Below are 24,691 nucleotides of genomic sequence, written 5' to 3' on the forward strand. Positions count from 1 at the left end.
GTTTGGCGGAAGGCAGGGAGTGTGATGAGAGGTAGGATTTGTGGGAGAGGCCACACCTCAGGGAAAGACAAAAATATGCACATCCCAACCAGGTGCACAGCCAACATACGAACAAGGAAGGACTAGCACACTCAGAATATCACCCCAGTGTAAATGTTAATGTATTTTTACACCCTGTCAGTGAATTGCAGACATTGCTTAAGCCTGAATAAAGTCTTCTAGAGGTACAAACTCATCTTTCTTTGTGTACCTTCATCTCAGTGATATATCCAGCAAAGCTGAGCCCCCGCTTTGTAGAGAGATGGGACAATGGATGCACTCCAGCTTCACTTTTTCCCCCCACAATTTCTTTGCGGTTCAATATTTTTCTATTACAGCATTTAAAAGGTCAATGTGTGCTGTCAACCCAGTCGCCAGAATAAATGTTGCCATTGTATGTTTCTACAAAACCAAAGAAAACGTTAAATTTCTATTTTTTTTTAATCATAAATATCTAGACTATGATCGTGTTTAAACTGCTGCGACATGTTCTCATTGTGGAAATGTGATGACTTTTTAATGACTGTGATTAACTGTTTAACAACTTAGAAAATACTTTATAACCAGTTTATTTAAGGTTAGGTAAAAAATAACATTGTTGTTGTTACTTGAAGACAAAACTTCTAACAATAGGATGCAAACACCATTCTCCAGGTTGAAATTCACATGACAGCGGCCCTTGACGGCTTTTAGCATCATGTTGCTTCATCACTGTACAAAAAAAACATTGCCAGATTTATATGTGGTTTGTGAACGTGCCAGCATCTTTTGCTTCCAACGAGGCTGATGCTTCTGGTATCGCTGTATACAGCAGCATATCTGTACTGTACTGAGCCCAGGTTCGAATCCAGTTCTTAGTCCCTTCTGCATGTCTTCCCTTTTCACTCTGTTTCTGTGCCATGATCAATAAAGCCAAAAAATAATACTCAAAATAAAAATCTTGCAGACATAAGACACTCACAGCGATCAAAGCACACACCTTGAAGATGTTGTTATACATGAAAACGAATCACATATGTATCATATTTATTAAAATAGACAGCTTCTTCTAATTGTTTAATTCATCTCAACACTTCTCTTCTTTGCTCGCCAACTCAGTGCCTCCCATACTGTCCAGAGACTGGTAATTAGAGCAGTGTGGGAGGTTTTCAATTCCTAATACAGCATAATGTGAACAGTGGCCAGCATAAACCCAGTGCCTTACTTGATGGTTCGTTGGCACTGAGTGAAATTCCAATTAACTGACCCAAATGTCTGCAGGGAGTGTTTGTTTGAGAGTGTGGTGAAAAATGCAATTATGTTTTCCATCTTGTGCTTGGCCGTCATAAGTGTGGTGACCAGCAGCAGCAGCAGCAGCAGCAGCAGCAGCGGCATCCTGTAGTAGGTCCAAGTGTCGTAAAGACAGTTACCTTTCACCACTCTGCCACCGTGGAGGCGTAAAATGTGGGTCATTATGTTTTTCCAATGGTCCAGTGGACAGCAGAACTGAGGGAACACAGGAGAGGAACCATTTACATCTTGTAGTGAAGCCCTTTAGGTAGCACGGCTCAGCAAGACTTCCTGTTACACAGCCGTTGTCATTGCGAGGTGCATCATTGGTAACAATGACTTCTATCCACAACGGTCTCTTAGGAAACAAAGCGCCAAGGGTAGTGAAAAAATACCTGCTACCAAACTCCTCTCCCCAACTGAGAACAGGTGGAGAAGCAATGCTGTGTAACTGCCCCACGCTGTGCTTTAAAGAATGGTTCAAACAATTTAGTTTGTCAAAGAGGGACTCCTGCCCTACTTTCCCCAGCTTTCTGTGAATCTGCAGCTATTCTAGCTGCCTCCAGACCTCTGCTGAGATGAGAGTGGCTCCAGAGACCGAAAATTGTCTATATAAATAAATACCTCTGTGCTTAAATACCCTGGTGGCTGGCTGATTAGGTAAAAAAAAATGAATGTGAGTCTCATACTTACAGAGGCATGCGAAAGAAATGTGCCAAAATCGAAATAAGGGATAAGAATAGGAGAAGGATAAAGCAATAGCAAAAAAGGATGTGGTTTACTGAGGACAGACAGAGTAGGGAAAGGTTAAGGAAAATAAGAAAACACCCACAGGTACACACACACACACACACACACACAGAAACACAAAGAGATAAGGAGTGGTGAAAAAAATGCTGATCCATGGTCCCTGTCTGGGAAGGCAAAAACAGAACATTGATTCTGCAAGATCCACAAATGAAAAATCCATGGAGGTAAGGAGCTCTTCGGCCCTGTGGCAGACAGGGCACCAGCGGTCAGGCTCTAGTATCGCAACTGACACCGAGCTGGGGCCTCTCACTGGGTGGCAGTGGACAGTGCTGGATCAGCTGGACAACAGCCAAAACCAACCAAACCAGCAGGAGGCTTACTGAGATAGAAAGGGGAACATTTAGTTTTCAGTTTACCAAAGAATTAACAGAGAGCTTGTCTGTTTGTTTCAATAAAATACAACTAAAGCCACAAAGAAAGTTTGAGCCTGTTATTCTTTATTCCTATTTTGGTTGCCAGACAGTTTGATTGCATTAATCCCTAACTGCACATCGGAACCGTTGTGCCTAAAATTGAGGAAACATGGTCACTCGCTCTACCTGTAAAGAGCAGATAAAGAGGCCTTGCGTCTCTATCTGTGGTTCCATTTGAACTCCCTCTGTTAAACCAGGGGATGGAATTTGGGCTGGGGGGAGGGTGGTCCCTTTTTTCTCATTACCACCCTCTGTCAGTACATGTACACACCACAGAAGCACTAATCTGCACCCCTGATATGCTAATCTCTCCGTCTCCCCCACCACTCTTTTTTAGATGGCAGCCACACCTAAATGCAGAGAGGGGAAGGCGAGAGGAAGTCATTAAAGCATGCCCTGCAGGAGCCTGCCTGGGCCTGGGCTGGATGAGATGGGACAGCAACAGCACTCTGGGTGTGTATGCACTAGGGGGGAGAGAAAAAGGGTCTCTGGGGAGAGGTAGATCGGTTTAGTCACTGGCTAAACCGTGGCTCCCCCTGGGGTAGTCCCGGTCCCCAGCAGACAGGATAGCAATCAGACATTCAGGGTGTGGAGCAGAAAAAATATTGTAGTGCCAGTGGTGGTGGGAGTATTTGTGTGTGTGTGTGTGTGTGTGTGTGTGTGTGTGTGTGTGTGTGTGTGTGTGTGTGTGTGTGCGCATGTGGATTTGGGAGATTAAAGGTGACAGTCGTTGCTTTGCTTAGACCTGCTCACCTGTCACAATCTGTCAGTAACCAAAGCTGCTCAGTGAAGCGTACTGCACCTGTCATCAGTGAGTGTGTGTCACGGCGTGCACACATTTTGCACATGCACTCTCTCTGTCATTTCACCTACATTTATATTGATATTTATATATATATTCTCAAAAGAGGTACTTGTGGTGTTCCTCTGCAGCTTTTGCTAGAACAATCCTCAGCGGGTGTCCCCATTTTCTGCATTACTACAGCAAAAAAAACAAAAACATTGTGCATATGTGTAATTCCCAGCATTATCATTTCAATTGATGTCGTGTTTTGTGGCGCTTCAAAACCTACAGATTAACATGCTTTTGAAAAACATGTTCTGACTGGTTATGTACGTGTGTGTATTTGTGTTTATGCACACACACCGGCATTTGTATTCACATTTACAAGAGAGAAGGAGAACAATTGATGACATTGTTTGCAGTGTTCTTTTCTTCCAAACTTCAAAAACTGAACATTAACATAATTCAAAAATATATATAAATATATCTGTCTTCTGTGTTAGAGAAGAGAAAAGGGAGGGATACTAGTCAGAGACAGACAGACAGACAGCATTTCTCTGCCTGAAGCACCTTAACTGATCATATATGTCTCCTATCAAAAGCTATGAGCTGTTTAATAGTTTGAATATAACCTCTTCATTTGTCACAGGCAATAATCACATTGTAACTCAGCTTTAATGGCGATGTGCAAAACCATAATGTGAAATCATACTGATTACTGTGTGTGCATGTGTGCGTGCATGCGTGGGCGGGTGGATTTCTGTGAGACAAGGATCTCTGCACATCCCTTATTAAAGTTGGATATTATGACAACTCCGTTTTTGACACATATTAAAGAGTGTATCTCATCTTTAAAGGCCCTCTGTGTTTTAGATGTTTTTTTCTGGAACAAAGCAACTGTTTCTGACAGTCTTAATCTAAGTGAGGATCCTGGGAGGTTCAAAATTGTAGTCATGAAGACAAAAGGAAAAAAAAAAGAAAGTGTTCAGATGAAAGCTATGCAATACATTCTAATGAGCTAACAGGAGATGAGCGTTGCATTTATATGCCCACTGCATTCACATCCGTACCTCATAACTGCATTCGTTGTAAATAAATATGAGCAATCAGCTAAGAACGGCAATAAAGCGCCCATAAAGAGCTGCAAACAGTGAGATGGGAGGAAATTGCATTTCTACACAGACAGACATACAGACTGGTAGACAGACATAGAGAAACGAAGGCATACAGAAATACAAAAGAGAAGAGGTACAATCTTTTTCTCTGACCTCTATATCTAAAGACTGTTTTGAAGGTCAAGGAAAAAGAAAAGTTCATGGTATTTAGACCATTTGAGCTCAACCCCGGCAACAAAGAGCTAACAACAGGCAGTGGTATTGGTCCTGGAAGCAGAGAAAAAGGGAGTCAAAGAGAGGTTAAAAAGAAGTGTTGTATCCTCGGCTCTCTCAGCCCTGCGGCGTGGGGTCACCTCAGAGACTGGAGACTGAATTACCCAGCAGCCCCGGCCGCTCGCAGGATCAGGCGGACAAGGGGAGAGGACGAGAGGAGTTAATGAAGGGAAGAGACAGTTCAGGTCCCTCGAGGCCCTCTAGGCACCTACCTGGCAAGCTCCCACCGCCCAACCTGCTCTGATTGACTAATTATCAACATGGATTTAGCCCAGAGTCAAATCACTGATTGATTGGAGTGTTTTAAATCTGTCTTTGGTCTCTCGCTACCTCTCCTTCCTATCTCACTCTCTCTCTCTCTGTGGAAACGCTGAGTCCCACTGCGGGGACTCACGTAGCACTGTGGCGGCACAGAAGCAGCATGTGACCGGTCCTTCTGCACAGTGTGGACACACGGCCTCAACTGTGGTGATTTTGTCTCTCAGTGGACGTATAATTCATTTGTTAAGTGCTCAAAACGTTTTTTTTTAAATCTGCAGATAATTACTAATTACAGCCTAATAAGTGACAGAACATTTTTCAAATGGGAGGAAGGAGCAAGAGGCCGCGGCCTCACTCATATTGGTTCAACATAATGCGAGTAATAGATGTTATTTGCTGCCGCCATGGCTCTGATTAAATAAGCGTTGCTATGTTTGCTTATATTCATTCATCAGCGATTAAGTAGCTGCAGGTCCAGTAGGAATCTGCTGGTTCATTAGACTTTACATTGAAAGCAAAAGGGAATAAATAATGTGCAGCTTATGACTGTTAGCATTAGTCAGGACTGTTAAATTCTTTTGTCTTTACCACATATACAACAGAACTTGTTGGAGTACTTATTCTATGGCTGATATGGCTTACAGCTTCGTGTGTTAAAAAAAAGACATTTATTTCTACAACATAAGCTGACATAGTTAATATCAAAGAAAAAGAGAAAAATAGATATTTAAATTTGGTTTTGCTGGATATTGAATGCAAATTCAAATATGCTACTATGTAGGAGTGCATAACAAAAGCTTTCCTTTTGTTTCCTTATCTGCCTCCAGTTCAAACTGAGTGCATGAGACGTCGTGTTACTCCACTGCAAGAACAAGAGAAGAAGAAGCAGCGAAAACAGGCTGAGCACATGTTGCTTGTAAAAGTATGCGAGTAAGTGCGTCTCCTTATTTTTCCACATGTCACATCAGTCAGAATGCGCTCTATCTACTCCGGGAGGAAGCACAGGGGGTGGGGGGTGCTCGATGTTTCCCACAGTGAAATGGAAACACTTTGCATGTACACAACCCCAGCAGAGAGCTTCACTGGGAAGTTAGGATCCTAAACCTAAATTGGCTAAAAGAAGGAGAATGGAGAAAGGTCTCCTAAGAGAGCAGATTTAGCTCCATGGTGACAGTCCGCACAACTGCTCAGGATGTCTCCCTGTATTTTGCTGCAGTGCATCCTGGGACAGGACATCTATAGCGGTCCCAGGAAGCCCCAGGGGAGGCTGGGGGATTAGCATTGGCCTATCTCTTTAGAGCTGGGAATTAATTAAGTAATTATGAAAGCCAGGCGGGGGGGATGAAATATGCATGAGCCCTGATTGGGACGTTTGTGATTGTGTAATCTAATTTCAACTGGCGGACCGTCCCTGTCAGCCAGGTAGAACACACACCGCAGAGCCACACACACACACATACACACACACACACACACCCACACACACACACACACACACACACACACACACACACGCATGGACACACACAACAATAATAATTTCAGGCTTAAAAAAAACATAACCAAAGATCACCCTCACTGTTGGCAGAATGGGTAGTTTGAGTGTCTCATTATGTTAATTAAAATGAGGTAATCAGTGTGGATTAATCACCATAGTAATGAGGATTGAACAGCAGATTATGTCTTCTTACCTAATCCATATAATTGTATTTGTAGAAGCATGAGATTAATATGCTAGCATCCAATTAATGATAAAATGATTGATAACGCACATGTTACACTGTGGAATGCTTTTGAAGTGTGAAAAGTTTTTTTTTCTTTTGTTTCTAACATCATTCTTTGTTGTTGTCGGTGTTTGTGGATTCCACAGGGCTTTTCTGTGTCTCTGCAGTTTCTCTACTGGTCTCTCTCTGTCTCTTTATTGATGGACTTAAAGGCCTGTTTGCAGCAAAGAGCTGTCCCTACTCTCCTGAAAAATACTTCCTGTAGAAGACTCAAACGAAGTCGATACCAAACAAGAGATCAGTAGCCACGAGACACGCCGCGAGAAAGACTGTCTCATTCGCAATACACATGTGCAGTGCAACCATGCAAGATAGGTCTTAAGCTTAACCACAAGCGTAAACACACACATGAACTGCACACAAGGCTCCCATTTCCTCTCAATCACCTGCAAGGTTATCGACCCAGGTGCATCCTCCTTCCTTTCATTTATTTTACTTTTTTTTCATGTATTGATTTGCACATTGTGGAAAGCTGCATCACATAGTGCAGCAATATCATGTTCTAAGTTCGTCCATTTGTGTCCTTTTGCATCCATTCAGTGCCCCCCAGTCTTAAAGCTTAACATTCAGAGCCACAGCCATAGAAACAGAATAGGATTAGAAAGGACTCTCTTATTCAAATCAGCATAGTAGGATGATCAGAATGGCAGCCATTTGTATGTCTTCTGTTGCCATTGGTGACTGTTGTATTTCCGCATAAACTTTCAATTTGCTGCTAGACTCAATTTGCTTGGTAAGGCCACTCTATCACCCAAGCTCAACATTTCTGTTAATTATCATTTCTTTTTTTTTTTTAATTCCAATGTACTTGGGCAAATCATGGACCATGCCTAGTCTACAACGAACTGGCCAATCAGGGACTGCGTTGTAGATGATGACCTAAAATGCTAAACAGTATTGGCAGCTCCCTAGTGTTGGGAAGTCTTGTCACAGACTCAGATCACTGACTTTCGGAGGGTAAATTGAACAAATCATGTTTAAGTAATTTTGTTCATTAACTAGTGCGGTGCTGCCCCACAACCCTATAGCTGAGCATATAGCTGTCAATGTACGAAAGACACAAACTGACGATCTCTGATGAGACGCGAAAAGCCGACTCATTTCTGCTGTGGCTCTGTGGCTGACCTGCCTCTCACATGACAAATGAATGAGAGACTCAAACTTGAGGACACATAGTTGAATCGCGAACAAATCATTTATGTTTCCTGTCCTGATAGCAGTGGTGGGCGGTGCATTTCAAACTTAGGCCTTCAGTAATGTCCAACTTAGTCAATAAATACCTTTCATTATGCCAGCATTTATAACACCAGGACTGGAGAGTAGTTAGAAACACCCTCAGTTGTGTACTAAATGGGCTATTATCCGGTGCATCAGCAATTAAATCATATCTGGTATGCTACTGTCAAAACTTAAAAATAAAATGGTCTTTAAAATTATCTTTCCAAAAAGTTTCATTAAATGAGTCCACAAAGAATATGCGAGCTTTAACAAGATTGTACAATACATTGCAAAATCGCAGTTTAATATCAGAATGACACTAACAAGACTAGACAATACTTTGGCTACAGCGACACAATAAACAAGTCTCTTTGTGAAAAAACTTTTTCATGTCAAAACGTGACGTATCACGACTTTCTGTGACCTGTTGCTTTGAGTACAACCACACAGCTGCGCCAATGCGCCAGATTATTTACATACCGTTAACCGTCCCGGGTGTGACTCTGTTGATCTGCATAGCACTGCCGTGGCTCAAACTAGTAAGTATCCATATCCAATCACAGGACGTGTAAATGTCACATTCAATGTGAGGCCAGCTAGAGGGCCTTACTGACACAACTCATGGTCTGATTGGCTATCGCAACTATCTATCAACTGTATTTGCCCGTTCACTTACTGGGGATTTCCACCGGACGCGTTACTGCAGCAGCACGTCTCCACAGCGTTTTTGCTGCGTCTTGTCAATTCACACCGGACGCGTTACTGCAGCAGCACGTCAGTTTAGCAAGCCGGCCGTATACACGCGAGATAACGAGATCACGCGATAATCCTGACCATACGGGAGACCGCAAGCTCCCGTGATAAACTTTAAACTCTATTTATACAGTCTATGGATAAACTGTGTGTATAAAGTAAACAACAACAACAAAAACCAACTTACTTTGCTTCTCTGAGGTGAAAGATATGTTGATCTGACCATCTATCCTTATAAAAACAATATATTATGTCATAAATGATTGTATGATGTTCCACTTCAACAATTAGTCTCTTGTCTTCCGTGTCGCCGATCCTCTGAGACCCTTTGATTGATTGATTGCCGATCTGGTGCCCCGGTCATAACATAACGTTGATGTGAAGTAGTTTTAGGCTGCATGAACTGCGTATTGTGTTTTATTTTGAAAGGGGCGGAAGTGTTTTACGCTGAATCTGAGTCGGACTTCCTTTCTGGTGCGATCTGCTCTGTTGAGATTCACGCGAGTTGGCAGCGTCTCGCGGAGAAATAGAAGTCCTACCTAATGCTCGCGTAGAGACGATGACGCGACGCTGCAGTAACGTTACGCTACGCGCCCGGTGGAAATGCTCTCATTGATTAGAGTGTTACCTATTTGCAACGTCATACGCGACGCTGACGTTACGCTGCAGTAACGCGCCCGGTGGAAATCAGGCTTTACACTGCACAGACGACCGCATTGTTGATTCTGAAGGCCCGGGCAGATTTCATACAGCCTGGCAACATAAGATAGCTGAATTCTGATTGGATAAAAACTCCAGCACTGGAAGGAGCATAATATGACATGAAGAGAATATGAATACTTTTAGATATTTAGGGAAAGAAAATTAAAAATTAAATTAACCTTTATCATAATTATGATCATGATTTCTGGTTATGTTAGGCCAGCAGAGAAGGCCTTGCTGGCCCTGATGGCCCACCACTGCCTGATAGCTTATGCAGCTGCCATTTCACGAGGGAATGTACTGCGTGAAAATGAACGTATCTTTCAGTGAGACTACTCATTTCTCTCCAGTCATATAAAAGATTAGTTCAACGTGAACACAACGTGAACACAACATTCACGAACGACACACCACTTCAGCTCCCGGAGGAACCAGAGCTAAGGTTAGCATTAGTACAGAAAAAGCAGCCATAACTGCATATACTGCACGTCCTGTGTATCCACTAAACAGGTAGCATCAGATTATTTTGTGATGATGATTGATCTGGCCCTTCCCCCACTGATATAGCCACTAAGACTACCACTAAGTTCCTGTGGAATTAGCGAATCAGCTAACAGGCTATTTCATTCAATTCAGCTAGACTTTGTTGTGGGTGCACTGCACTCTGTGTACTACATAGAGTTATGGACACAGACTGCACAAACAAGGCGAAACAGTCCCTCTGCATCACTACCATCTCCAGAACTAACAGCAGTAGCCTATGTGTTATGTACAAGCCAAATGACCACAGCGAACAGTGCAATGTTATTTCTCCTCTTACTCTATTTCTGTGGTAACAACTCTGTCTTCAATATTCTTAATTAAAAGAAAGGGAGACTATTTACATAAATGTTAGGCTAACATGTTAGGTAGGAAAATGAGCAAAACCCTGAGCTTTTTATGTTTCACTATGTGCTCTTGTTCACTGGAGCACTGCAGTGGGAACCTCCAGTATTTAAACTGGTCCCCAGTGTTTGAACTCTGCTCAGAAAGCAGAACATAAAGCAGAGAGATGAGAGGATAGAGACGGAGAGGGGAGCAGAGATGAAAGGCTGCGGTGTGCCCTCCAAAGGGAATGTGGGAGCCCGGGAGCACGCTTACTCACAGTGTTTGATTGTTCCTTTGTCTCTTTTAGTCGCAGAAGGAGCTGCTTTAAAGCCCGAACACAGGAAATGTGACAGGAGGGGGAGTGCAGGTCGGATGTTTCAAGTTACATCCCTGCTGCTCTACACATTGCGGGATTACTTTCTGTAGGCATCTTTGAACACTATAAGATTGCACTACAAAGAAGGTCAGAATTCATAGAGGTGTAGGTTTGGTCCATCTAACACCTACAACCTTGTGATCCCTCAAATAACAATCATGTAGAAGATGAGAGGAGCAGGTGTGTCACTGGCATCAGGTGTCCACCTTTTAAACTCCTGTCTGTTTCCTATGAGCAGGTGTGATACTTGCTCATTAATTCCACTTCAGGTTGCAACCTCTTCTTCCAATTGTGGTGCCTTATTTTTTCCCTTGTCTGTCCACTCTTTCTTTTTTTTTAAATTTATGACAGAAAAAAAAATCACAAAACTAGAATTTAAAGATCAATTTTCTAGTATTCTAGTGGGATAATATATTGTATTACTCTCCTTTTGCAACAATCTCTTCTCTTTGTGATTCTCTCTGTGTGGCACAAGAAGTGGCTCATATTTCATTCTTTTATTTTGATGTTTATGTGTCAGTATAATCCTGCACTATCTGCACCGTGCTGTTTGACCCTATTGTTTGTAAAAGCACACTTTGTTGCCTCTTGTCATTTACATCAGCTACTGTAAAAGAAGAGCTGTAAACAGGGTGATATTTCAGTCAAGTCATTGCCGAAATGGGTTTAAGTGATGAAAAAACGTTTTTTTTCTCCTCCAGAGCATCACAACAATATGACCTTATTCCACAAAGCGTAAGCTCCGCTCCCCGGTTTGAGGCTTCTGTGGATTCAACCTCAACTGACTGCTTTGCATGGATTTGACTGGTATCCATGGATGGATTTGCATCTTGGAAAGAAAAGTCCCTTCACTCCTGGAGCACAAAGGTCAGAGATAAAATATACATGGATACAAGATGAACTCATGATTGTCCCCCCTGGTTACTCCAACAACCTACCAATATATTGATTATTCCCATTTACAGATGTCCAATGCAATTTGTGGAATAGCCAAAGTAAATCTTTAAAACTAGGGAGCTATATTTCATTTAATCCCAAACATGCCAAATAGTATCATTCTCTAGTGAAATCATATTCGTCAGAGATGTTAGCCACAGTCATTTAGTGCTGGAAAACTGCTATTATTTCCCCTCTAACAATTTTCCATCCCTTTCCCTCCTCCTCACTTTACCCCGCTCCCTGTCTCTCCCTCCCTGCCTGTGTTGGCTCCCACCTCCAGAAACGAGGTGATATTGGTTCGATGGGAGGCCAAGTCCAGGCAAACAAAACGCGCCCACACCTGAGCTTTTTATAGGCTAATAAGATGACCGCTGGCTGGCTGTACTGCGGGGTCAGCTTCTGTGTTATCCATCCCTTGTCTGCAGAAATCCAACCTATTATTATCAACTTGATTGGGCCTGCTAGTCAGACACATAATAATAGTGTCCATTCAGTGTGGAATGAGGAAAAACTGTCACTCTGCTCTATTGGCTTTTCGCTTTCTTTATGCCCGGCAAGGTAAATTGGAATATTAAATCATTTTGACTGGCTGATATTGTGCTGTAAGCCATGATGCCACCCTGCTGAGCTGTGTGGCATCATGGGATGCCACTGAGTCTTGTTCAGGCTAGCCAAACATGCAGGGAAACAAAAAAGTCATCATCGAGGAATACAATTAGCAATTCATTGCTGTGCTAGCAGAGGCAATATTCCCTGTTTTTGTTGTTGTTGTTTTTAGTGTGAAGCACTGCTTTTATTCTATTCTGTATAGCTGCTGAAAACTACTCAAAGGTGTCAGGCAAAACTCAGTAGTTTCTTTTCAATTTCACCAAGATAGCTTCATGAATCTGAATGTAATTGAAACCAGAAATGTACTGCTCGGCTCTTGTTCCTGCCATATTGAAAATGTACTAAGTCGTGACAGTAGTGTAACATATCAAATAAAACTGTAATTCTTTTTCAATCTCACGCCTCCAAATATGAAGCAGTTCTTCTGTAACATAGTAACTATATTCGGCTTCATCTAAACGGCTAATCAGTGTGATTATGTTAATCACAAATAACTCCCATATCAAGCAAGCAGTCGTTTTGTTTTTAACAACCGCCCATTCTTAGAGGCGGGCAGAAGTGTAGCCGTGGCAACTCTTGAGTATTATTTCCATCCAGAGCTGTCAGCATTTCCCACCAGATCAAGGCTGTGATTAATAAAATGGGCCTCCTGGTCCCCTCCAGCCTATTCTCACCTTCTCCCTTTATACTGCCTTTGCAGCACATGCTTGTCTCCCACTGTCTGCCCCTCTGTCAGTTTCCCTCCTTATTCTCATTCTCTCCTTCTGGATATCGCTGTTGCCTCCTTTCAGCCTTCCCACCTGCATGAATAGAGAATTTCTTTTCTTTTGCTCCCCTTTCTCTCTTTACTTCGCTCTCTCTTCTCCTGCCTCTCCGGAGCTCCTGGTAAATGATGCATGGTAGACTCACAGCCGCTGAGCAATCATTAGCGAGGTGGCACAGGTGAACGGGAGCGATGGATGATGAAGAGAGGGAGGGATGGAGGGAGTAACAGAGGACAGCAAAAGTCATGTTTCTACCCCGAGGCGTTTCCCTATATCGTCACAAAACTAGAAGTTGTTTGTGTAAAACGCTAGTCGGTGGCATTTCTTATGCCAGTGCTCATTAATCTAGACACATAGACACACATGCATAGACACACACACAAGCACATACAGAAAGGAAGCCATAATGTTGCTCTCACAGATGAAACCCTGACTTACAGTGTCCTAAAGCCCCATACTACCATAAAAAAACAAGTCTGGACTGTGCTAGCATAGTGAATGTGCTGAGCAGCCAATATTATGAAGTGTACATAATGCTTCCCTCATGAAATATCACTCAACAATGCCCTGACGCCCCTCATCATAAACAAAATTTGGGTTTATAGTTCATATCAGGGCTAATAAACTGAGACATTACCTGACAAAGGCCCACAGTGGGTAAGAAACTCCCACATGTGAAGCTTATGGAGGCAGGATGTGTTTCTCCCCTCTGATCAATCAACTAAATGTATTCTGTTTGATATAAAATGACAGTAACATTGTGGTTTCTAATAGCTGATGATTTGATTGTCAGCTTCTGAGCTGTCAGTGTCTGCACTTCCAACAGATGTTATGTTTAATTAGTGTTCACACCCACTCTTCACTGCAGCTCAGTCTCACCACTGCACAACACTTTGATTTTACACACATCTTTCCCTCTCTCTGATTCTAACATACCATATGAACACTAACAGCACCTCACACACTTTTTTTCTGTGTAATGCGTCTAAGACAATTAGAATGTTGAAAATAACACATGCACACAAATCTGTAGCTGTGAGATCCCTTGTGGATCAACTTAAAGCAGCTACAATTTAAAAAAATAATAATTGTTATAAAACAGTCTCAGTTTAACACTGATGCCTCTATATGACCTACACAAGCAACTAAAGACCAACTGCAAGAAGATTGGGCTATTTCTATATAGTTATTCTTAATGCCAGTCACCAGGTCTGACTCCCTGCAGAATCAGACCAAATGGTTGACAGTATGCAGACCAGAAGAGACTTTGTTTATATTTTCTGAACAGTGAATGGCCTATTGACAGTAAGCAAGGAAGAGTTTTTAGAGAATTTTATTTTTTAGGATTTTTTTAGCTAACACTTGCCAAGAGAAAAAGCAAAGAATTATCTAAAAAACAAACACTAAAGAACAAAAACCAAGTCAAATCACATTATAATGACAAACTTAAAGAAATAATAATTTACCATTGCTTCCTACAAAGATACTATGTCATTATTATTATTATCAGAATACTTTTTATTATTTTGAGATAGTAAGTCATTATTTTTTGCAATACTAAGTCATTATTTTCAGACAGTTTGTTATTATTATGACATACATGTTGGCAATCAGAAAAGTCTGAAAAATGATTCTAATGTAAGTTTGTGTCGCAGTTTTTTTCCTTTCCTGCCCCATTAATCATCTCACGACCCCTAATAACCTCTACTGGTAACCTCTGGATTAAACTAACTGCATTATCTGCATAGACCGTAATTAAATTGAGCTCCAACTCAACCTGCTACAGCAGTAAAGCGCTGCTTACACATTGTTGCATCAGTATTAACAACCTAACAATGCAGCATATAATACCTTTAAGTACATTGTACATGTTACAAGTGCATCTCAATAAATTAGAATATCCTAGAAAGTTTATTTATGTCAGTAATTAAATTCAAAATGTGGAAATAACACATTGTATAGATCCATTACACACAGAATGAAACACTTAATGTCTTAATTTTATTTAATTTCTTCTAATTATAATGATTATTGCTTACATTTAATGAAAACCTAAAATTCGGTGTCTCAAAAAAATGTAATATTGCAAAAGACCAATTTTAAAAAGTCTGTTTCATATGGAAATGGGGCTACTTGACTTGAACTACTGGAAATGCACTTTCCATCATATTCTAATGTATTGAGATGCACCTGTATATGTTGGACTTTTACTTGTAATGGATTATTATTACAAAGTGGCAGGATCAAAGTGCATCTTCCACCTTGTGGGTGAGACACAGCTGAAGTCCTAATGATCTATGCTCCTCAGCGTGCATCACTCACTCCTACTGTAGGATCCCTCAGCTGTACACATTACAGTTATAGCCCTTATCTTAACAGAGTGGAGATATGAAGCAGTTGTAATCTCCTCGGGGACTGGTCTCTCTTTCTACACTCTTGCCCAAGTATTCAGCACAAACGACCATCATGTTGCTCCTCGGTCGGCTGTTTACTAATGATGTCTGTGTACGGCTGAGAGGAGAGCTCGGTCTGATCGTGGCCATTAGAGAATAAGATGAGCATTAAGCTTCCTATCTTTCCTGAATATCAACAGATACAATTTGGATATGAAGGTAAATCCAACAGAGCAATCATATCGACTGCGGTATGATGTTTGTGGCTGATGAATTCTCCACTTAGAAATACGCCTTTATGAGGACAAGAGAACAGGTCTACATTTAAATCAGCTCTCCTAAGTTTAAATAAACTTGGGTGAAAAGTTTTAATTTTATTGAGCAGTAGTAAAGTTGACTTTTTATTATATGAGAATGGTTTTGGTTTGTTTGCTAATGTGCTGATTCTGTACAGTGTGGAAAGGGTTCGATGTATATTAAAAGCAGCTTGCGACAGATTCTCTTATTTTCACCTTTAATTGTATTCACTTTTTAACACCCCCCTCCCCCCGAAGCAAAGAGAGAGAGCAGAGTTTCTAGGGCAACAATCAGTGTAATTGTCCTAAGTCTGACACATGCAATCTGCTAAAAGCCCCGAAGCCCAAAGGCCCAGGTGTACCCAGGGATTACAACGGTGGAGGACAGGTGAAGTCAATGCACACTGACAGGACACACATAGCATACGTTCTGCCTTACTCTCAAACACACACACACACACACACACACACACACACATAGATATATACGGCATGCACACACATTAATACACTACCAAATATCGGCATAACCTATCAATCTGCACATGATCATGTGTCATCATGCATAATTAAATACTGGACAGGTCAATTTTTACTAAAGTGTTTACAGGCTGATCAAAACTCTGACTGGAGCCTCAAGGGTTGTTAAATTGAAAAAAATTGAAAAAATTACGAAATAGTGAACAGATTTCCCTGACTTGTATTTATTTATTTGTTTATTTATTTAAAAAAAGGTTTAATTATTCTGCATATATCATCTGTAGCCTGATTGTTAGAGGATTTTATTCCTAAAACATGACCTTTCTGATTTATGTAAAAATTATAGATTAAAAAATTATATTATATAATATTTTATTATATATAATTATATAATACATTTGCAAAATTATCTCAGTCAAAACCATTGACTCAAATTTGTCAACAAAATGAAACAAGAATTTTGATCCTGGCTTTATCAGATGTCTGTTCTGGAAATGAATGCAAATTAACACATATTTACTCATTTGCATATTTAAACATAACATTTCAGAAAACTTTTAATCCTACTACAATCTGTGGAAAACCCTGCCCTTTGTCTGTATTTTCAATTTTATTTTTATTTTACTGTGTTCAGGACATTTCTGGGCATCACCCTTTTAGAAACACCAAGCGCACACTCTCCTTCTAAAATGAGATTGAATCTGGGGTTTTGCTTTAATTTTTCAGGGTGGAGGGGCTAAGTTTGCTGTGTTTACAAACAGGAAGCAACAATTCCTGCATAGTATGACTTTAAACACATCCAAAAAAAACATTTTAGAGGACACCACTCTGAAATCCGCCATGATAAATCTGTGAACATCCCCCCCGAAGCCAGACTGTAATGATGGGTATTATTCATTTTTCCACAGATGATGTTTTCTTGGTCAGCAGAAAGCCTGTAGATTGGCTGCTTTATTTTGCTTTATTCACTGCTACCAAAATCTATTAAACAAGTTCTCCTCTGGCCTGCAAGAAATAATTAGTCTACTGGATAGGTCAACTTAATCATTCCTGAAAATAATATTCAATTATCTCCCCAGCAACTTCTAGAGCATGTCTCCTATTTTTAGACCCCCTCTGTTTTACAGAGATAGGAAGTTTGATCCTTTTTATGTCAGGCCTGCAACACAAAGCAACAGAGAGTCAGCGGTGCTAAACAGTCCTCGGCGGATAACCTATTATGCCTTAATAATAGCCCTAGCTTTCTCATTGTCTCTCATATGGTGCACCACATATGAGTTCCATCCTACTCGATTAGGGCTCTCCTTTCCCACAGCTTCCCTCTCCAGGTTTCCATTGGCTGCCCTATATCTTCAATTAGTCTTAGCAAAGGGCAGAACCAAACAATAACTCATGGCAAGTTCAACATTGTCATCATCTCAGTAATAATTGGAGATACGTGCTGGAGGGAAGGAAGAGAGAAATTGTCTAGTGCTTGTAAACTGTTAACATCCTCCATGACCTCATCAAGGTAGAGGAAGTGTCACCAAAGTCAGTCACATAAAGACTGTTCAACGAGCTCTTCACTCCAAAGTGCTCCATAGACCGTAAGAAGCACCTCTAAGTGAGGCGATTAGAAAAAGATGGTGGCTAATGTCACATAAGTATATGCTCATAATGCAGAGCACAGAGCTATTATAAAAAAAGAACAGAGCAGTGAAAGTGGCACAGAAACACAATCAGAACCTACGGCATGCACAGACATGTAAACAGAAAATGCATTTGCAGCTCCACGAGGCAAATCTGTCTCAAACACAACCTGCGAACTCCATTTCACGCATAACCTCTCTCGCTCTCACCGTCTCTGTCAGTGTCTCTCTCCTCGTCCCCGTCTCCGTCACTCTCCTCCGACCTCTCTCGCTCTCCCTCTCTCACAAGTCGCAATAAAGACTTAGGGAATAAATAAATAATCCGGAGTGTATTCTGTGCTCCAGGAAACAGCATAATTGTCGTCGGAGGAGGAAAGAGGCACTGGGAGTCATCACTTGTCCAGACGAATTATAACCTTTGAAGTTGGATTTGAGCAAAGTACGGCATTGCTGTTCTGTTGCCAGATACTGTCACATCTTAGAGAAGGGCCTCGCTGTAGGCTCAGCAGCATGCGTGCATTCATACCGGCTCTCTGTCTGCCTCGCCCCATGCCTAAAACTCTGGGCTTCACTCTGTTTTACTCCTGAGTATCTGGAACATTTTACACTAAAGTGTTAATCCAATCTCTGTGTACAAGTCATGCAAGGATAAACCTTCCTCTCAATGACCATCAGTGTGACTCATCAACAGAGGGAATGAGTGTTAGGCTCAGTATGAGCCAGAGAGTGATACTTCTAGAGAGCAATGTTGCAAGTAATAACCTGTGACATTTTTAGAGAAATAAATGGCAGTTTTTGTACAGTTTTTGATCTCTAATTCACTAAATCATATAGCTGACAAATTAAAGGAAAGAGCAACATGAAAGGAATTGCTCAGATTTATTGAAGTGGGGTTGCATGAGATACTTATAGTCAGTGTATTACCTACAGTAGATGGCAGCTGGCACGCTCTGAGTTTGAAGCAGGCAGGAGGACAGGCATGGAAGCTACGCAATATACTGCTGTGGACCAGAGCAGCAGCAAAACAGATTTAACCACCGAAAAAAAGACCACCTAAAACAATCAATATCACTTTAAGAGTATGCTTTTTTTTAAATTGTTTTCAACAATTGACCTTGCCATCAGACAGCCCTGAAGCCGTTCCATGCTCTCGTCAAAGCCACCGGACTCTTGTGACAAAAGCAGGAGTTTTACTTTGGATAACACAGGAGTTGCTGGTCTAGAGCTGTCTGAATCTGTTAGTTTGCTTCAGTTATTGTGTGACTTTGGTGAATTTAAACTAACCCTTTAAAACACTTAATCACACAATAACACAAGCAAACTAACAGATTGAGGCAGTGGCAGAGCAGCAACTCCTGTGTTCTGCAAGGTTAATTTGACCTTTTTTGTCAAAGGATTCTGTTGGCTTTGACGAGGGCTTCTACTCCCCGGTGGCTAAAATACATTTTTCTGCTGCCTCCGTCCACAGCAGTACATTGCTTAGCTTCTGTGCCTGTCCTCCTGCCTGCTTCTCCAAACTGTAGGTAACACACTGGCTGGATAAACACCTCATACAACCCCACTTAAATAAATCCCAACTGTCTCTTTCACTTTCCAGAGCAGCTTCAGTGCTCCTCTGCATAGATTCTCACAGTCTCTGGATCCCTAATGCAGGTAGGAACACTGTTCTTACAAAAGATATTCCCTCATTTGGTGTTTTGATGATAGTGGTGGAGAAAACTTTGCATCAGTGTACAGCTGGTTTGACACTGCTGGCTGTAACATATGACTCACATCATTTTCATCTTCATCAAACCATTCAACTATTCTGTTGTATGCACATTTGCATGTTCCCTTTCATTTATTCTAGTCTCTCTTTCATTTGTACTCTTAATGATATGCCAAGCTGGTGAAAGCATTTTGCCGTTCCAGAATTCAATGTTGTGCAGGTATCTTAAGTGCACAGAAGGTGGTATTTTTACAGCTTCCAGAGGCATCAACAACACTGATTTCTTTATAATAAATAGAAGAGAAAATCAACAGTTAGTGTGAATGATGTCAACAGACAAGGAGAGAAATAAACTTCAACAACTCAAAGAGGATGCACTGTTCTACATGACAGGCAGGTGATGTCAGAAAAAAACAACCAAAGATTTTGCCAGCATTAAAAACAAAACACCCCCACTGTAAAATGTGATGGGAGGCTGAATTTCCCCAATGCTTTACAGGATCACACTGAACATTAAAGCAGCTTCAATGCCAAAAGCAATGCTCACCTCTTCATCATGCCCCCTGTGGTGTCCTCTCACCAATCAGACACCATCAGCACCATCCAGTCATACAGGAAACGACTTTGATAATGCAGAGTGCTGCTGGAGAGCCAGTCAGGTGTCGCCCTCATTGGCCATATTGGCTCATTTATGAAAGGGTGCTCTCTTGTGGCCACAGGGAGTAAAATGTGACCCGGGGATGCGGGAGGGATGGATTGACAGGAAGTAATATGCTCTCATAAAAGCAAAGACTGGTGCTGCTGGACTTCTTTTATAGACTCAACATAGTTTAGCTGCCCACAGACAATTTACATTAGGTAGGAGCAGCAAAGGAACTGGACTGTTGGATTGACGTTATTACATAGGAAAATGATTTATAGATATTGTAGATAGATAGATAGATAGATAGATAGATAGAGAGAGAGAGAGAGAGAGAGAGAGAGAGAGAGAGAGAGAGAGAGAGAGAGAGAGAGAGAGAGAGAGATAGATAGATAGATAGATAGATAGATAGATAGATAGATAGAAAGAGAGCCACTAGTTTAGATAGAAACTCATTAGTCTGCAGTGAGACCTGCTGAATCCGGAGCGGTGCTGTGCGCTCTTTGGTCCGGGTTTTCTTTTTCTCCCCTCCCATCTATTTCCTCCTCGCTTGCCACTAGTTTACCTTCACTTGTTCAGCCTTCACTCTGAGAGGAGGAGGAGGATGGTATATGATTGGCCAGGCGGGGACTGGTAGTCCGGAGGCTGGCATTGTGCTCCGCGTTGATCCCCGTGTTCTTGTTTACACCTTGCGGACGGGGACGAGACACCAAGGGGCCCCCCAGAACAGACTCGGGAGTCCAGTCTACAGTGAACGCGGCTACCTGACAGCATCCCACCTCTTTTTTAATGGTCTCAAACCAAGTTTTTTTTTTGTGCTGGGAATCGGACTCTTTCTCGTCTAATTGAACGTCTCCATTCAGAGCAGCAATGCGTCAAACTTTTTGGTGACTTTTGTGGCACCTCTGCGCTCATGGCTCCCTGTCGGGAAGGCTACAAGTGCAACTGGAAATGAAATCTACCAGGAATAGCAGCGGCAGATTGTTTCTTTATATTCTCAGGGTGTGATATCTAAGGAGCTCTTCAAACTTTGATTACAGGCGGAAATTACACCCTTTCAGTCCTTCTCAGCGGCGCGGTGATGGATGTGTTTTGAGCGTTGCAGTCTGTTTGCGTCAACAGTCGAGAGTGAACTATTTACCAAAACATCGACACCTAAAATCAATTACTGGGTTTGGTGTTGGCATTTCAATCTTTCCTGAGAAATCTTTCAGGGGGAGGACTTTTTTGGACAAGAGCCAGTCGGTGTGCCAGAAGCACCGCAGGTTGCGCTGTGTGGGAAAACCTCGGACGTTTCGCAACGGCGTAGCCGGAAAAGATGCTCTCTGCTCGGATGCAGCGTGACCAAGGTCTCGGTCCTCTGGTTCTTCTGCTCCTGGTCGGGGGATATGTCGTGTCTGGCACTGGTAAGTTGAGAAATTAAAAGTCGGGGTGTAATCATTATGAAATATTGTACACATGTGACATGGCGCATATACATTTTACAAGCTTGTTTTTATTTATTTTGAGCAAATCAAGTCAAACAATGAGAAAATATTTATATTTTTTTACTTAATGGTTTCAACCTCCAAGTTACCTTTCTTACTTTTGCTCCATGGGAATATAAAATGCATGCATTCAACTTTAAAGTGCATCCATAGCACTAGTGCAGGGGTCTGGGGTCTGGGGTCTCTTGCTGACCAGCACTTTCTTTACCCAGAGCAAAGTGTTCAGCCTTACAGTACACCCGAGCTCAGAGAGAGCTCTCTTTTCTACTTGGAGCGGAAAAATCAAAGTCCCCCGGTGAGCAGGGAGTAATTAAGGTTTTGCTCCATGCCTTCATGGCCTCTCCAAAAAGAAAAAGAAAAGCCTTGTGAAAATTCAGACAGCGCTTGAAGTGCTTCAGGAGAAGAAATTATATAATTTATTTATTTTTCTCATTCAGAGATCTAAATTTAGTAGCACTTGTTTTAAGCTTTGGTGTACAAGTTGTGTCTGAAATACTAAGTACACCAAGTTGATCATAAAGCATTGATACCTTTATAATGATTATTTTATTAGACATAGTATTTGAGTCGGAACACAGCAGGCTTTGATCAGGGAAGAGCAGACTTCTATGAGTGGATAGCTCAGAGTTAATGCCATCAAAGACTGCAGCAGCTCTCATGGAGATGAAATCGCTTGCAGGGCAGGTCGCTGTAGGTGAGCTGATGGGACAGAACCTGGACACTGAGGTGACTGCCCATCTCCTGTGTTAGATGATTTCACTCAGCATGGCCTAGTGGTACGAAAGCCTCGACTTTTCCTCCCCTCCCTCTGCCAGATAAGATTGAAATACAAGGCAGAAATCTGAGGGTTTAGTGGATTGTGGATTAAGCTCGGTTTACAGTAGGAAAAAAAAGAACAATGTGGACAACAATGAGTGCAGAATCTACACAAGCTTTGCTAAAAGACTGCTCCAAGAAATAAACCTGGCTCTGGTGAAGAAGTCTATTTTTTACTTAATGACAGCGGTAATCTTTCGCAGGACACACTGGCTCTCCGTCCAGGTCTGTGGTCATTTCTTTGAATGCCAATAAGAAACCCCACCACTGCCATACCTCCCAAGGTCCTCTTGTGTGTATTATTCCCTGAACAGGCGGAGCAGAAAAGCAGCTTACGTTTATTAAAATTGTGGACCGTTCTGAAATCCTTGCATGAGAAATGAGAAACGTTGATATAAACAGTTGAGGATTGCAGTGAGGTCCTGTTAGGGGAGCAGAGCCTGGGAGGAGGGGGACAACAGGGGACAATAGCTTAGTGTGCCCCAGTAAAGTTTCTGTCTGGGAGAGAGGAGGCAGAGATATATTTAGGAAATGCATGATGGGACAGACAGATTGCATTTATCTTCTCTCCCATTGTGTGTATACCTTTCCTCTGCCGCCTCCCCTCAGAACCCTCCTGTCTCGGTCTCTGCCTGCATTGTGGATGTGCTGAGCTCACATTTCTGCTATGGTGCTCCTCTTTCTGTGTTGACATACACATTAATTACCCAGACTGCCAGGAACACTTGTCTGGAGTAACTACCCTGCTGTCCGCTGCCTCTCTCTCTCTGTGTCATTATTAATGACTTCATCAGAATTAGAAAACATACGGGAACCGTGTTTACACACATCAGGATTTAATGAAGATGACCAGGTTCCCAGTAATCCCTAAGGAGGGAGGAGGGGCCGGAGACCAGTGTCCAGACTGGGAGGTCAAGACAGAAGGAGAGCGAGGGTGAGGGTAGTGAAGAGGCAGTCGAGTGTTCAGAGTTAGGCGGCGTAGCATGTCAGACACTCCCATAGAGGCTGGACGAATAGTGACACTCGTCTAGGATGTGCTGTCTCATTTGTGTTAAGTGTGGGAATCCTCTTGCTCTTGAATAACAGCAGCAGCGGCTGCAAGAAGACTCTTAAATATTATATGTGAGCTAATAACAAGCTGCTGAAATATTTGTTGCCCTTCTCTACAGTTCAGTCCGAAGAATTTGGTAGTTTTTTGACAGCTGAAGTATGAATTTTAGATGCATGAAAAGAAAAGAATGTGACAACAAAGCTAACCTCGAACAAACACCAAAGTAGATTTGGCTTCAAAGACGCTCAACAGATTGAGATGTCAGATTAGATTAAAGTGTCTCTGAAACATGTAGTCATAACAAACGTGCTGCCAGGCTGTTGCATCTGCAGAGATTTGGACAGGTGGTTGGGCACCGTGATACATAAACAGACCGGTAGCTCTCTTTGGGCCAGGCCACGAGCCAGACTAGCTCCTCAGGCAAGTCCTGCTGGCAGACCAGACCAGGCCACATTCTGTCCCGGTGCAGTGCATTAGTTTTATGGCCGTCAGGCGGCAGGGGATGGGATCGCTGGCCAGCCACTGCCCTCTCTGCTGTATTATTCATATGTGCAAAGTGGTCTTTGTTAATATTTAAAATGTGCTTATGATGCTCAAATTCTTGACATCAGAGACAGCAAAGGAGACAGAAGTGGGAGGGGAACAGCTGCTCAGCTCTCATCGCCGTGACTGACCCGGATGGCTGCAGGGGGTAGTGAAGGATTTTAGGGTACCAATAGGCATTTATAGACTGGATAAAAGAGTGGCAGTTCGAGCAAGTGTGCCAATTGGAGCTGGGAGCTGTTGCAGAGGATGTGTGTGAACCAAACAAGGAGAGGGGTTACGCAGGGTAATGTTATCCATCTGAAAGTGAAGAGGGAGAAAAAACAGAAAGAGGAGATGGAAGAGAAATGAATCTGTGAGAGACACATTGAGATAGATTGATCTCAGGGCATGGCTTTTAAATATCCTTTATGAGAAAAGAGCGAAGAAGAAAACTCCATAGCAGTGGCATTCAAGCGTCATTAAACCTCTGGCACAGGCCAGAGAAGGAGGTGGTGTGTGTGTGTGTGTGTGTATGTGTGTGTGTGTGTATGGGGAGAAATAGGTGGGAAAGACTGAGAGGAAGGCAAGTGATGTGCAGCAGGAGCAGGTTAAAGCTAGCAAAGCGGCAGAAGAAACGGTGTTTAAGGGAGAGGGATATTGTCAAGAAGGGAGGCGGAAGTGAAAAAGAGAC

General features: G+C 42.2%; 1 protein-coding gene across 1 annotated transcript in view; it reads left to right on the top strand.

Moving 5' to 3' along the window:
* The first annotated feature begins 20,639 nt into the window (after positions 1–20,639).
* unc5b (unc-5 netrin receptor B) overlaps positions 20,640–24,691 on the top strand; it is a 55,905-nt gene continuing 51,853 nt past the window's right edge. The window contains exon 1 of the mRNA XM_059359868.1: positions 20,640–21,527. Within this exon, the coding sequence (XP_059215851.1) occupies positions 21,440–21,527 (88 nt within the window). The 5' untranslated portion in view covers positions 20,640–21,439. The remainder of the gene's footprint in view (positions 21,528–24,691) is intronic.

This window comes from Centropristis striata, chromosome 20 (genome assembly GCF_030273125.1).
Source record: "Centropristis striata isolate RG_2023a ecotype Rhode Island chromosome 20, C.striata_1.0, whole genome shotgun sequence".
Taxonomy (NCBI): Eukaryota; Metazoa; Chordata; class Actinopteri; order Perciformes; family Serranidae; genus Centropristis; species Centropristis striata.